The 15,651-nt window shown below is 43.2% G+C and overlaps 1 protein-coding gene across 1 annotated transcript in view; it reads right to left on the bottom strand.

The window, feature by feature from the left end:
* Positions 1–477: 477 nt before the first annotated feature.
* LOC132889097 (rab11 family-interacting protein 2) overlaps positions 478–15,651 on the bottom strand; it is a 38,102-nt gene continuing 22,928 nt past the window's right edge. The window contains exons 5-6 of the mRNA XM_060925263.1: positions 10,643–10,736; positions 478–2,419 (exon numbers count right to left, since the gene is read on the bottom strand). Of these exons, the coding sequence (XP_060781246.1) occupies positions 2,189–2,419; positions 10,643–10,736 (325 nt within the window). The 3' untranslated portion in view covers positions 478–2,188. The remainder of the gene's footprint in view (positions 2,420–10,642; positions 10,737–15,651) is intronic.

The raw sequence follows: 15,651 nt of genomic DNA, 5'->3' as shown, positions 1-15,651 counted from the left end.
TGCACTTAACCATGGATATACCGTCATAAAAAATTGACAAATAAGCCAGTGAAAAGTAATTGCCTTAAACAAACAAAATCACCTGCGTGTTTTAGTAGCAAATTTAAAAATCATTAACTTAGTTTATTTAAGTACCTCATTAAAACTGGAGATAGCATTTTGATAAGAAGAGCCGCAACGGGCAGAAAGTCAAATTGGGGTTTTTTTTGTTTTAAATATTGCATTTTTTTTTTGAATATTTAAAACTTTTTGAATTTGTCTTCACATAATTAAAATTCGATCTTAAAAACAGCTAAACTGAAAAAAATAAATAAATAAAATCTGAATTTTACTAGACCAACACGTTTGAAATTTCAATTTCATATTGAACTCAACCGAACCCGAGACTTTTTGAAACGTTAACAGGCAGATCCGGTTGGCGACATTTCCACCAATCAGCGCTCAAGGACTAAAAAATAAAGAGAAATTTCAATCAGATTTTGAATATTTTAAATTTTAATTTAAACTTTTACGATAAAAAAGTACAAAATTGGAACGAATCCTAGTAGCACGAGCCTCATTTCAAATCGCAGTTCGGCTAAATCCTCAGTAGTGTCACTGTGCATCGGTCCAGTGTATTGTGTCAGAACAAATACCGAGAAAAAAAAAAATTACAATTTTAGTACCTGCTCGCTTGGAGAATCATCGTTAAAAGAAACAACGGACAGTAGTGATGAGAACATTTCTGCGGAGGCACCAATGCTGTGAACACGATCATGCTCGGAGGCAGAGAGAGAGAAAAAAAAAATCTCTCAAATTTCTTTTTAATTGTTTTTTTCAGACATGAAGCAAAAGTTCATGAACTTACTAAGAAGTAGTAGCTTCTTTATTCCCCTCACCCGACCAGAGCCCACAGTCCCGCCCACTTGTTTTCTATTGGCTCACAAGATTCACAGATCAAATTTCACTGTAACTTTGGCGTGAAGAGAAAGTGAATCCTTTCACATCCTGCGTCATTTCCTCTTTCCCGCCTAGTGAGTTTTATTGACATTTTGATTGATCATAAATATTGGCACCCCTGTCTCTGTAACTGAAGCACCGTCTGCAGTAATGTAACGCTCGTACCGAGGAACGGAATGGCGCGACGGTCGACGAGTTCCAGATCCGTTCCTTTTGGCTGTGCGCCACAGTAAACTATGCGCTCTTTCTCGTAAACGCGACAATCGACACGACTCGGACTCGCAACCTTGTAACGACTCATCACCTCCGAACACGACATCATACTCGCTCACACACACACACACACACACACACACACACACAGTTGAAAGGTGAGATGGACATATGGGAACAGTCGTGTCAAGGAGGAATGTGATTCGTAAACCAGAAGGCTTGATGAAGTGAAGTGCATTATGAAAGAAACGGGATGTTAAAGGTTTGTTCGTACTGTGTAAAATCAGCCTTTCACAGTCAGTTTCGGTGTGACCGCAATGTTAGTCTTTTTAAAACACACTTAAAAAAAAAAAAAAAAAAACACTAAGTGTGTGTGGCAGCCTGGGCAAACCTTTGACATGGTGAAATTTTGACATTGGTTTCATCCAACTGTCAAGATCTGATTGCGACTGTCGCACAGAAGCGTCACGGAGCTCTTGGCAACCGCGAATCAGCAGAATTCATATGGATTCTGTCCATTTTGCGATGACACGTCGCTTGATCAAAGCGTGACATTCACTGTGTACGAATACTTGGCAAGCAAGGCTTTAGCTCGTGACATGTTTGGAAAACGTGACCTCTGTAGGAATCTTCGACAAACTTAAAAAAGGAAATAAAAACATTTCCACGTTAAAGGGTTGTTTTTTTTTTTTATATATATATAGACACACATTTCCCCAAACCAGATTTCTTTCCTTTGATTTTTTTGGCTTCCGATGGGTTTTCCCACACCGCCACACAACAATATATTTACAAAATCAGTGTATAAACAAAAGAATACATAATAAAAAGCTCTAAGCCAGTGTTTGGCGTTGGCAGAAAAGTCCTTCAATCACTCAAAAAAAAAAACAAAAACATACATACAATCTCGAGTCACTGAATTCTGATTAACATGTAAACTAAGAGCAACGTGTGACTTCAAGATCACCGTGAATCAGAACCGTTTCTTGTAACACCGCATGTACCGTTGATTATGATCCGGCTCGAACTTGAACGTCTACTTCTTGGAGATTTTTCCCGCTTTCCTCTTCGGCTCGTACGGCGTCCTCAGGATGCTCGGCGTCTCCTCCATGACTCGGACCAGCAGGTTGTCGATGTAGTCCTCCAGCTCGCGGATGTGCGCGTCCTTCTTCTTCACCACCTCCTTCTGCTTGATCAGTTCCTGAACAACCTCCTCGAACGACAGGCTGCTGTACGCCGCCCTGCTGCTCTGGAGCTGATTGGCCTCCTGAGGGAATCGAGAGCCAGAGATTCAGGTCAACATCCAGCGACACAAAGACGCCGATTTATGGTAATGTTGAAATACTTCATTATCACGATGTCTATAGGGGTGTTCACACGGCAACTTTTACTCCGGTGTAGCACCGGTAGAGCGTTCACACGGTACAAAGTTATAGCGGTGTAGCCCCTGAAAGCTGCTTAAACCGGTGCAAATCTAACCCTGCTCGGGAGGTGGTTTAAGAAATTTACTCCGGAGTAAATGCTAGTTTGCGGGGCAGCACCGATATAAAATGGGACGTCTGAACGCTACAGGGGTAGACTCGCTACGCGTGAGGAGAGTTGATTACATACGGGCATTGCATAATTTGCATCCTGGTATTTTGCGCTTCCAAAATGGCGAATATCAACAACAACAGAACTGCGTGTTTTCCAGTGTTGCCAGATTGGGCGGTTTTAAGTGCATTTTGGCGGATTTGAACATATTTTGGGCTGGAAAACGTCAGCAGTATCTGGCAACACTGGTGTCTTCATTCACGTTGTTTTCCCGGCGCTTGGTGATGCCATGACAACCGGGTAAAGGAAGTACATTTTCACGCATGCGCATATGTGACCCCTCACCGAATCCAGGGACACATGTCGGCCGAAACGAATCCGAGATAATTGCAAAAGAAGCTTTTTTTTTTTTCGAAATTTGTGATTTTTGTTTTTTTCCATCATGTGCAAGTTGAGATCTTGAAGAATGCAATCAGTATTTCAGATAATAGATTGTTTTGTTGGAAAAGCATACATTTTTTGTTGCAAATTGTCTTGTTTTTGTCAGGACTGTAGCCTGCTGGGCGGTGTGGGTAAATTACCATATGGGCCATTCACATGATGATTTAAGTCATTTGTTTTTTTTTTCCGCGAATCAGCTGTATGATCCGAATTGAGCGCATGGCTACTTAACCTGCATACAGGCGTGTAATTTCACTATGGAATGAGTTACTAAACAGAGCGCAGAGGAGCTGAAACACCGCGAAACAAACAGACACACGGTATTTACATCGGAGATGACCATTTCTAGAAAAAAAAAAAAAAAAACACAACCTCGTTTTCCAGATTGAATGGAATACTTGAATGATCGGATGATACACGGACTGTTCTAGGATTACATTCCATTAGAGGCATTGGTGTGTGCAAGGCGCCGTTTCTCTTTCTGATGGGGTGAGTTTATTAATCTAAGGCTGTGTGGTTATTTTTGCATGTAACGGAGAGTGTTGTGGTTTGGTTAAGCCTAGGTCACAACCGGACGTACGATTTTTTGGCCGTGTGATTTTTGGCGTTTCCCAAATCGCTGCGGTTTTTTTTTTGTTCACGGAGAAAGACGCGCGTTGGCCGTAAGTTTGTCTTGCAACCTGAAAAAAACGTAAGCGCCCGTAGAGTTTGTTTGACATGACAAAGAACCTCTGCGGCCGGTCTGCGGCTCGAAAATCAGCACATCACACGCGCGCTCTCGTGCGTTTCATGCGCGCTCTCCATGTGTTTCTTGCGTTTTTTGCATGTAGACCGGCCGTAGGAGCGCGTACTGTACGGCCGGTTGTGACCGAGGCTTTACATGAAACTAGCGTTTTGTTAGTTGTGTCATCATCGTGCTATCTTTCTTTCTTACGGTGTGAGTAATTTTTCAACCACAAAACGTTAAAGTATACTTTAAGACTTATTTTTGTACTTCATAATTGTGTTGGGCATACTTTGCATGGAAGGAAAATTGACGTGGTGATCTTTGTTTACATGAAAGTAGTATCGTGCTAGCTCGTAGGGGGTAGGGCTTTCCTTAATGTCATGCAAATGAGCACCATTATGTGCCCGCCCTACACCCAGAGTAACTGAGATGGAAAACTTTGAGGGCGATTTTCTCCCTTTTCTGTTTTAAGAAGTATACACTTTCAAAAGGCCACACATTCTTCAAATATTGTCAGATCTCCACATGGAAGGCATCATTGGAAAGCTTAGAAACTGTACTTTCTGAATCTGTCAATAACTCAAAATGCCCCCGGGCCGACATGTGTCCCTGGATTCTGTGATCTGCCACATATTTCATTTCCGCATTATTACTATCGTATAGCACGGTCGCAAAAACTGCCGTGTGAACACAAGTGGGGCTGCACCGGTGCTAACACGCTTCTCTCACGTGTGAACGCTCCACAAAATTTACACCGGTGTAAGATATATCGCAACAAAATACATCGGTGCAGCATCGATGCAAATATGTGCCGTGTGAACAGCTCTATTATCTCGTGGAACGAGCCACACCCGCGATTCAGACCAACATACCTAATAAACACCTACAGAATTTAAAGAACACATGAGGAAGGAACTGTAAGTCTCGTGTCACCAAGAAGTCAGAAATAAGCCACTTTTGGATGTGTCGCTATGGGAAAATCATCAAACAACTCCAGCCTCTATTAAGAAAGATTTGATTTTGGGCGCCCTGCGCACCATCAAGCTAAAATAGGCCTCTTTAGTTCGAGCTTACTTCAGATTATTTTAGTGGGGAATTATTTAAAAGCGGTATTAAGACTCGCTTTAGCCTTCACTTCAGCATACAACTTGATTTACAATTGAACAGTGTCGAGAAGAATCTTGAAACAACCAACGGTGAAGGAATCCGAATTTCCTGTCAATTTACGAACCCAACACTGAATGACACCGTGTTTTTCATCACACACTCGCCATGAGGACGCAACACGCCACGCCTCCTGAAAGATATAGTGGATATAAAAAGTCCACGCACCCCGTTAAAATGACAGGTTTTTCTGATGTTTATTTAAAAAAAAAAGACCACGATAAATAATTTCAAAACTTTCCCCACCTTTAACGTGACCTATAACCTGTACAATTCAATTGAGAAACAAACAAATCCGTTTGGGGGGAAGAACAAAAAACGTACAATAAGCTGGTTGCATAAGTGTGCACACTCTTAAACTAATACTTTGTTGAAACACCTTTTGATTTAATTACAGCTTTTAGTCTTTTTGGGTTCACACCCGCCATCAGTTAAACTGACTCTGATGAGCCCCAAATAAAGTTCAGACATTTCCTCAGTTGCATCCTCCAGCAAAAGCCAGGGTTCACAGAGAGCTTACAAAGCATCACAGGGATCTCATTGTTGAAAGGTATCAGTCAGGAGAAGGGTACAAAAACATTTCCACGCCATTAGATATACCATGGAGCAGAGTGAAGACCGTCATCAAGAAGTGGAGAAAACATGGGACAACAGTGACATTACCGAGAACTGGACGTCCCTCCAAAATTGATGAAAAGACAAGATGAAAACTGGTCAGCGAGGCTGCCGAGAGGCCTACAGCAACACTGAAGGAGCTGCAGGAATTTCTGGCAAGTACTGGTTGTGTACTACATGTGACAACAATCTCCCGTATTCTCCATATGTCTGGACTATGATGTAGGGTCAAAGAAAAACATCCAGGCCTGGATAAATTTTGCAAAAAAAAATACATCAACTCTCCCAGAAGCATATGGGAAAATGTGTTATGGTCTGATGAAACCAAGGTTGAACTTTTTGGCCACAATTCCAAAAGGTATGTTTGGTGCAGGGTGGCATGGTGGTGTAGTGGTTAGCGCTGTCGCCTCACAGCAAGAAGGTCCTGGGTTCGAGCCCCGTGGCCGGCGAGGGCCTTTCTGTGCGGAGTTTGCATGTTCTACCCGTGTCCGCGTGGGTTTCCTCAGGGTGCTCCGGTTTCCCCCACAGTCCAAAGACATGCAGGTTAGGTTAACTGGTGACTCTAAATTGACCGTAGGTGTGAATGTGAGTGTGAATGGTTGTCTGTGTCTATGTGTCAGCCCTGTGATGACCTGGCGACTTGTCCAGGGTGTACCCCGCCTTTCGCCCGTAGTCAGCTGGGATAGGCTCCAGCTTGCCTGTGACCCTGTAGAACAGGATAAAGCGGCTAGAGATAATGAGATGAGATGAGATGTTTGGTGCAAAAACACCACTGTGCATCACCACAAGAACCCCATACCCACGGTGAAGCATGGTGGTGGCAGCATCATGTTTTGGGGTTGTTTTTCTTCGGCTGGAACAGGGGCTTTAGTCAAGGCGGAGGGAATTATGAACAGTTCTAAATACCAGTCAATTTTGGCCCAAAACCTTCAGGTGTCTGCTAGAAAGCTGAAGGTGAAGAGGAATTTCATTTTTCAGCACGGCAATGACCCCCAAAAGTTTTGGAACGGCACAGCCAGAGCCCAGACCTAAATCCAGTTGAAAATCTGTGGGGTGGCCTGAAGACGGCTGTGCACAAGAGACGCCCTCGCAATCTGACAGATTTTGCAAGGAAGAGTGGGCAAATATTGCCAAGTCTAGATGTGGCAGGCTGATCGACTCCGACCCAAAAAGACTGAATGCTAAAATTAAATCAAAAGCTGCTTAAGGGTGTGCACGCTTATGCAACCAGCTTATTGTACGTTGTTTATTCCCCCCCCCAACAGATTGGTTTGCTGTTCAATTGAATTGTACAGGTTATAGGTCACAGTAAAGGTGGGAAATTATTTATCGTGTTCTCATTTTTATTTTTTATCTCAGAAAAACCTGCCATTTTAACGGGGTGTGTAGACTTTTTATATCCACTGTAGCTCCCTTCGGTTGCTTGCCGGCCTGACAGCACTTTCGCTTTGGCGTGTTTGTTTATTTTTTTAAACTGACCCCTGTATTACTGACACTGTCTGATGTACTCGGGGACAGTTGGGGCCTTGAGCCTGGCTCCTCCGTGGCTTTTTCAGCCCTTAAATCATCTTCAGTGCTTGAAGAAGCCTGGCCAAAAACTTCCTCAGCTTTGACTGCGCCATTGTTTGGTTCATGCAGAGATGATTACATCACCACACCTGGCCGATTAATCAAAAGCTTCACGCCAATTTGGTCATTATGTGTAGTCGATTTTTATTGGCCACAAGCACGTGCTCGTTGTTTACACTCTGGCTTCCCGCCGTCTCATTTCAGCAAACAGAGGGATTTCTATAAAAGATGACTTATGATAACGATAAAGATGACAAATACATTCGTCGCTCTGATGACTGCTAGTAATTTTCTCTTCGTCACTGATGGAATGACGAGTGCCAGCAGGAGCCCTGGAAATATTTTTGGAACACCCGCCGTCTACAAGCTTTCTTATGGAGGAGGTCGTTCCTATAGAAACGATCCCATCTTCGAACAAGTGCGTCGATATACTCCGACTCATCTTTTAACCAATCAGAATCAAGCGCTCAGCCAGCTGTGGTCAAATTCAATCTACACCACAGAAGACAAGGAAAACTTCGAAATAAAGCTTTCATGGGGATGAAGAATGTAGGAAAAATTCACAACACCCCTGAAACATCTTCAAGATCTAAAGCGTCCAGATAAGTCAGGAGCATTATGAAAACAAATGTGTTCATTCATTAAAATGCACTGATATGCTTTCAACGAATGACTCATGGAGAGGTTCTCTCATTCTCTCAGGCTGATTAAGGATCTCCTTGCTCCTCAGCGTTTATAGGAGACGGATAAGTGTTCAGATTTGTCGGCCTTTCCTCCGAGCCTTCGCCTGACCCAGGACCTTGACTCGTTCAGCTGACAAGAGCAACAATTAAGATTAGCCTCACGCGATAACAATAATAAAGATAAAGCTACTGACATTCCTTTTCTTTTCCCTGGGGAAACAACAAAGACCGTTTGAGCTTCATAAAACTGCCAAAGCAAAGACTACAAAAGAGCGCTGTAATAACTTCTTAATGTCTGCTGGATGAGCTCCTGCTTTTGTTAACCTCAAATCCAACACTTACAAGTAAAACTGTCATGATCTACACTGACATCGCATCAGATGACCATTGTGTGCTCGCCAAGAAAAACCTCGAGCCGCAAATGAAAGCCATCAGCAAAAAGGGGGGGGGGGGACACAGGAGGACTGGAGAAGTGAAAGGGAAACGGCGCTGTGTGAAGCAGAAAAGTGGCCATGAACCGGAGAAGCGCTGACGAGCGGATCAGCGAGGAGCGTCGAGATAAGACCTGCACTTGGCATTCTCCGGTTGTCTCATTACTGGAGCTAATGAGGGCCTTTGCGCTGGGAAATGTAAAACCCGAGTCCTTTGAAACGGCACGACCCTGCGTCCTCCCCCTCGCGTTTTAATTGGGTCCTTTCGCAGACGTGCTGCTGGGAAAGCCATTTTCAGCACTGGGAACCATTTAAACAACATTTCGGTGTCTGTCTTGGTGAGCTAAACGCTGCTCCGCGCTGGACATAATGACATTAACCATTATTACAATTACGACAAGCCCTTGTTTAACGCTGCCTGTGGTTTGACCCGTCACATCAGCGCCAAATTGCACATCGTCGGTGGCGTCCCAATTATTCAACGGGTAGCAAAAAAAAAAAAAAAAAAAACTCCGAAAGACAAGAAGCAAAAACATGTTAATAACATCGCACCATTTCAAATTACACGCAGATCAAAGATGATGGCTGGCTATTTCACTTGTTAATTAGATAAATGCTACTTGAAGCAAAGTGTCATGAGTGAGACCTCGGCGGAGATCTGCGTCGGCTACTGCGACATCCAATAAACGATTAATTAAAAGTTTGGGCAAGTTGGAACTTTTTGCTTTTCCTTTCAAATATAAAAAAGAAGAGGGGGGAAAAAAAAAGCGAATACAATTTCGAAGTTTTGCATTGTACTCGTCAGGATACACGAAATTTACGTCAGATGAGAAATAATCCAAATTCAAATATCCTTCATCATCGAAAACTAAAAACAAGATCAACCGTGAGCTACTGCTCACTTCCGTATCCCCCCCACTCTCGCTTCTATCAGTACGCAAGCGATCGAAGGAATAGGACACTTATTATTAATGTTGACGTCAACAAATAACGAACCCTGAAACAAGTAATTAAAGAGCAGCGTCTCTCCCCAGGGATTTCAATTAGCATCCTGGGAAACCGTCATTTTGAAACAGCATTTTGCTTCTTGAAATAGCGTCAAAATCCACACTATATATGTTTCAATCGGTAAACAGGAAGTCGATGCGCAACAGACCTGAAAAGGGTACTCACGGTATAGAACCCCAAGCTGAAGCTCGGTACCAAATATCAAGCAGTTGTGATTTGCAGTTACTGAGAAAAGTGTGATGAAAATTTTGTAAATCCACACTATATGTTTCGTAAATACGTTCGGTCAGTAAACAGGAAGTTGTTGTGGGACAGATCTGAAAACGGTATATGCTGTATAGAACCCCAAGCTGAAATTTGGTACCAAGTGGCTATGATTTGTGGTTGCTGAGAAAAAGGGTGTTTCGGATGGACAGACGGATGGACAGAGGTAAACCTGTGTGTCATAGGTTGCTGAAGGACAGTACATTTATAGCTCCTATAACATAATCAGTAACTTGTTTCATAACACTAAAAGTACCTAAAAATGAATAAAAAGTGCAAGTATTTCTCTAACAACCTTGCAGATTGCCCCAATGCTCCATTATTGGAAAATAATCCACTTTGTCATTGATTAATTTCCGAGAACAGCGCACCCTGTGGTGTTTTCTTCCTTGTAAGTATCTCATCTCATTATCTCTAGCCGCTTTATCCTGTTCTACAGGGTCGCAGGCAAGCTGGAGCCTATCCCAGCTGACTACGGGTGAAAGGCGGGGTACACCCTGGACAAGTCGCCAAGTCATCACAGGGCTGACACATAGACACAGACAACCCCCTCGTAAGTATGTTAGACTAAAATATTTAATATTGCCATCAGATTACACTCAGAGGGCGGCACGGTGGTGTAGTGGTTAGCGCTGTCGCCTCACAGCAAGAAGGTCCTGGGTTCGAGCCCCGGGGCCGGCGAGGGCCTTTCTGTGCGGAGTTTGCATGTTCTCCCCGTGGGTTTCCTCCGGGTGCTCCGGTTTCCCCCACAGTCCAAAGACATGCAGGTTAGGTTAACTGGTGACTCTAAATTGAGCGTAGGTGTGAATGTGAGTGTGAATGGTTGTCTGTGTCTATGTGTCAGCCCTGTGATGACCTGGTGACTTGTCCAGGGTGTACCCCGCCTTTCGCCCGTAGTCAGCTGGGATAGGCTCCAGCTTGCCTGCGACCCTGTAGAAGGATAAAGCGGCTAGAGATAATGAGATGAGATGAGATTACACTCAGAGCATCACTTCCATACATTTACATACCGTAACTTTGAGAAATGAGACCCAGGTGTACTAAACAAAACTTACAGACTCTTTTGTGGTCTTCTTTCCTTGTTTTTTCTCCGGGGAAGCGCCTTTCTTACTCGGGCCTTCACTGCTGACGGGTTTCTTTGCGTGATCACTGCAAAACAGGACAAAAAGAAAGCAACGCTCACTCACTCTGAGAATGACTGAGTGAAAGTGCATTTTGCTGCACAGGATAAACACACGTGTGTACGTCTGATCATAAACCTGTCGTAGAAAAGACGAATGAAGCACAGACAGGAAATGGAGAGCAGCTTGACAATTTGTCACCTCCTACGCTGTTATAGAGAAGTGCCTTTCAAGAGAAAGGCACCATCAATCACTTCGGTCAGTAACCACAATAAAAAGATAGCAGTTTAGACTTCAGAGTGAATTTCAAAACGGGGAAAAAACCCAGCAAATTTTGATTTAGTTCATTCAAAATACTCTACTCACTGGCCACTTTATTAGGAACACCCATCCATCCATCCACCTACCTTCTGCTTGATGCAGATCTCTAATCAGCCAATCAAATCATGCAGATACAAATCAAGAGCTTCGGTTAATGTTCAGACATCAGAATGGGAAAAACTGTGATCTCTCAGTGAAGTAAAGTGTGACTTCCTTTCACTGCGGCATGGGTGTTGGTTTGAGCCAGATGGAGCATGAAGGTTTGAGTATTTCAGAAACTGCTGACCTCCTGGGGTTTTCTCACACACACACACACACATACACGTCTCTAGAGTTCATAGAGAACGGTGCAAAAAACAAAAAACATCAAGTGAGTGGGCGACAGTTCTGTGGGCGGAAACAAACGCCTCGTTGATAAGAGAGGTCAGAGGAAAATGGACAGATTGGTTCAGGAAGGATATAGTAACTCATCTAATCACTCTTTACAACCGTGGTGAGCAGAAAAGCATCTCAGCATGCAACAGCGGACAGAAAACCATAATGGGTTCCACTCCTGCAGCCAAGAACAAGTTCCTCTTAAAGTAGCCGGCGAGTGTATGATCACATTGAAGTATTATTTATCTTCCCCTCAATTTGACCTTCCTGATCATGATCCAGCATTCAAACATATTTTAAAATAGACTTTTTTTGACTACATTTTGGATCCTCATGTATCTCATCTCATCTCATTATCTCTAGCCGCTTTATCCTGTTCTACAGGGTCGCAGGCAAGCTGGAGCCTATCCCAGCTGACTACGGGCGAAAGGCGGGGTACACCCTGGACAAGTCGCCAGGTCATCACAGGGCTGACACATAGACACAGACAACCATTCACACTCACATTCACACCTACGGTCAATTTAGAGTCACCAGTTAACCTAACCTGCATGTCTTTGGACTGTGGGGGAAACCGGAGCACCCGGAGGAAACCCACGCGGACACGGGGAGAACATGCAAACTCCACACAGAAAGGCCCTCGCCGGCCACGGGGCTCGAACCCGGACCTTCTTGCTGTGAGGCGACAGCGCTAACCACTACACCACCGTGCCGCCGGATCCTCATGTATCTGCTCCATAAAAAAAAAAAAAAAAACACCAGAATTTATTAAAAACTAAGGCCACACCAATTCAATTAGTTGGTTCTTGGAATCGCCGCTTGAAGAAAATGCAAAATGAAAAAAAAAAAATCTAAATCAAACTCCCGCCAACAGGTCACGTGATGTGAGGTCATGTGACGTCGAAAACCAATCAAACCACCCTTTTCATTTTCGATAAAGACTTGTGGTGGAGGGGAGTCCTGCAAAGCCTGTGTTTGTGATTGTTAGGATATTCAGCGTAAAATCTTTGACAGGTCTGTTGAAATTCCGTTTACTGGTTTGCCTGTATTGTTTGGTCTATTTCCACCGCTAATTTTACCATCAGAGCATTTTTTTTTTATTTTATTTCGCCCGCTCGCTTCATATTTTCCCTGAAAAAAATCCGAGAACCAACTAATTAAATTGGTGTGGCCTAAAATGTACTCCGACTCTTCTCAGTTAACTGATCTTCAAGCACTCGTTCTAATATGTTAGTGCTTCGAGAGTAGCTCTGATTTTTTCCACAGCTTTCGAAGGAGTCTCCAGTGTCAGTGCTTTTGGAGCAGTGTTTCTGAAATTCAAGCCGTCTTTCTCTTATCAACTTCGAGAGAGATAAAAAGAAAGGCTGGTGAGGGAGGGAATGAATATTTATAGCCGCGAGAACGGATGTGATAAGAGGAACTTGTGTCATGGACGTTCCTATCACGCTAACTACCATGTAACTAGAAACATCTCAATATTACGACTTGTTGTTAGTTGAATGAAGAAATATTGCTCGTGTTGGCAAATTGTTGTGGTGGAAGAGGAATAAAACAGTGTGGGACAGGAAGTGAGAAATCCAAATATCCGATTTAAAGCTCAATTAGCTTTATTATTTCTCACAGTGTTGACATTACACAACCCCGATTCCAAAAAATTGGGACACTGTGTAAAACATAAATAAAAAAAATAAACAGAATGACGATTTGCAAATCATGGAAACCCTATATTTCACTGAAAATAGTACAAATACAACATATATGCTCTTTTTTTTATTTGATGTCAGTAACATGTTTCAGAAAAGTTGGGACAGGGGCATGTTTACCACTGTGTTGCATCACCTCTACTTTTAACACCACTCTGTAAACATTTGGGAACTGAGGAGACCAGTTACTGTAGTTTTGAAAGAGAAATGTTGTCCCATTCTTGCCTGATATACAATTTCAGTTGCTCAACAGTTTAGGGTCTCCTTTGTCATATTTTGCGCTTCATAATGTGTGAAACGTTTTAAATGGGAGACAGGTCTGGACTGCAGTAGGCCAGTTTAGCATCTGGACTCTTTTACTATGGAGCCATGCAGTTTTAATATGTGCAGAAAGCGGTTCGGCATTGTCTTGCTGAAAGAAGGAAGGTCTTCCCTGAAAAAGATTCTGTCTGGATGGCAGCATGTTGCTCTGAAAGGTGTATACATCATTCAGCATTAATGATGCCTTCCCAGATGTACAAGCTACCCATGTCATGTGCAGTAATGCACCCTCATACCATCACAGATGCTGGCTTTTGAACTGTGCGCTGATAACAAGCCGGATGGTCCCTCTCCTCTTTAGCCTGGAGGACGTGGTGTCCATGAGTTCTAAAAATTTCTACTTTTGATTCGTCAGACCTCGGGATAGTTTTCCACTTCGCCTCAGTCCATTGTAAAAGAGCTCGGGCCCAGAGAAGGCAGCGGTGTTTCTGGATATTATTTATATATGGTTTTAACTTGCATTTGTGGATGCAGTAATGAACTGTTTTCACAGATGATGGTTTTCTGAAGCCCATACAGTGATTTCCACTACAGACACGTGTCTGCTTTTAATGCAGTGTCGACTGAGGGCCTGAAGATCACAGGCATCCAATGTCAGTTTTCAGCCTTGTCTCTTGCATACAGAGATTTCTCCAGATTCTCTGAATCTTTTAATGATATTATGGCCCATAGATGATGTGATCCACAAATTCTTTGCAGTTTGACATTGAGGAACGTTATTCTTAAAATTATTGCACTGTTTGCCCACACAGTCTTTCACAGAGCGGTGAACCCCTCCCCATCTTTACTTCTGAGAGACTCCGCCTCTCTGGGATGCTCTTTTTATACCCAGTCATGTTACTGACCTGTTGCCAAATAACCAAATTTTTTTTATTTTTTAGCATTACACAACTTTTTCAGTCTTTTGTTGCACCTGTCCCAACTTTTCTGAAACATGTTGCTGACATCAAATTCAAAATGAGAGTATATTTTTCAAACAATTTCTGTTTCAACAATTGATTTGGTGTCAGGGCGGCACAGTGGTGTAGTGGTTAGCGCTGTCGCCTCACAGCAAGAAGGTCCTGGGTTCGAGCCCCGGGGCTGGCGAGGGCCTTTCTGTGTGGAGTTTGCATGTTCTCCCCGTGTCCGCGTGGGTTTCCTCCGGGTGCTCCGGTTTCCCCCACAGTCCAAAGACATGCAGGTTAGGTTAACTGGTGACTCTAAATTGACCGTAGGTGTGAATGGTTGCCTGTGTCTATGTGTCAGCCCTGTGATGACCTGGCGACTTGTCCAGGGTGTACCCCGCCTTTCGCCCGTAGTCAGCTGGGATAGGCTCCAGCTTGCCTGCGACCCTGTAGAAGGATAAAGCGGCTAGAGATAATGAGATGAGATGAGATTTGGTGTCTTTGTACTATTTTCAATGAAAAATAGGGTTTCCATGATTTGCAAATCTTCACATTCTGTTTTTTTTATTAAATTTGCATTTTACACAGTGTCCCAAATTTATGGAACTGGGGTTGTACTTCATTTCAGTGGGAAGACACGTGGACTTCTGACATCTCATTTGCTTTCAGTCAGGATGTACATTCAAGTGGAAGAAATTTTTTATTATTTTTTTGTTGAGAACTATAATTTGACAATTTTTTTCCCCCTGTTCACAGACTCACTTTTGGATTGTATCCAGAGCAAAAAAATATCCAGCTTTCCTGCTCACACATTTTCCCCAGCAAGATGTTGTTCCTTCATTGACCTTTGACCTGAAGCTCTGCAGAGTATGAGCAGCTTGCAGTCCACTGTTTAATTGACTTGTCTATCTCTCCATCAGATATCATTACAGGAGCTCGGAAGACTCCTGTACGCTCGGCCTGTCTGGGTCAGGATGGAACCTAACGACACTGAAAAATCTTCTCAATCTTCAGGAGGACCAGGCTGGTCCTGACGCCAGTCCAGGGAATCACGAAAGCTCAGATCTTACCCAAGTTTCCACCACATCATGATGTAAGTAGACTCAGGAGTTCCTTCATGATGCCTGATCTGACTCCTGGCCTTGAGAACACATCTCTTCATAAAGCATCCACTGAAAGCATCAAGACACTGTCCGATTTATTCTGATGATTCTAATTCTTCACAACTTTCTCTCGTTCTCTCTTTCTTCTACCTCTTTTTTTCTTAAACATGCTCAAGTTTTTGTCATGGCAACAAAATACTTTATTCTTCTCCCCCGACATAACACGCTCTTTGAAT

The sequence above is a fragment of the Neoarius graeffei genome, chromosome 7, assembly GCF_027579695.1.
Source record: "Neoarius graeffei isolate fNeoGra1 chromosome 7, fNeoGra1.pri, whole genome shotgun sequence".
Lineage (NCBI taxonomy): Eukaryota > Metazoa > Chordata > Actinopteri > Siluriformes > Ariidae > Neoarius > Neoarius graeffei.
This window is presented reverse-complemented; position numbering and strand designations above follow the sequence as displayed.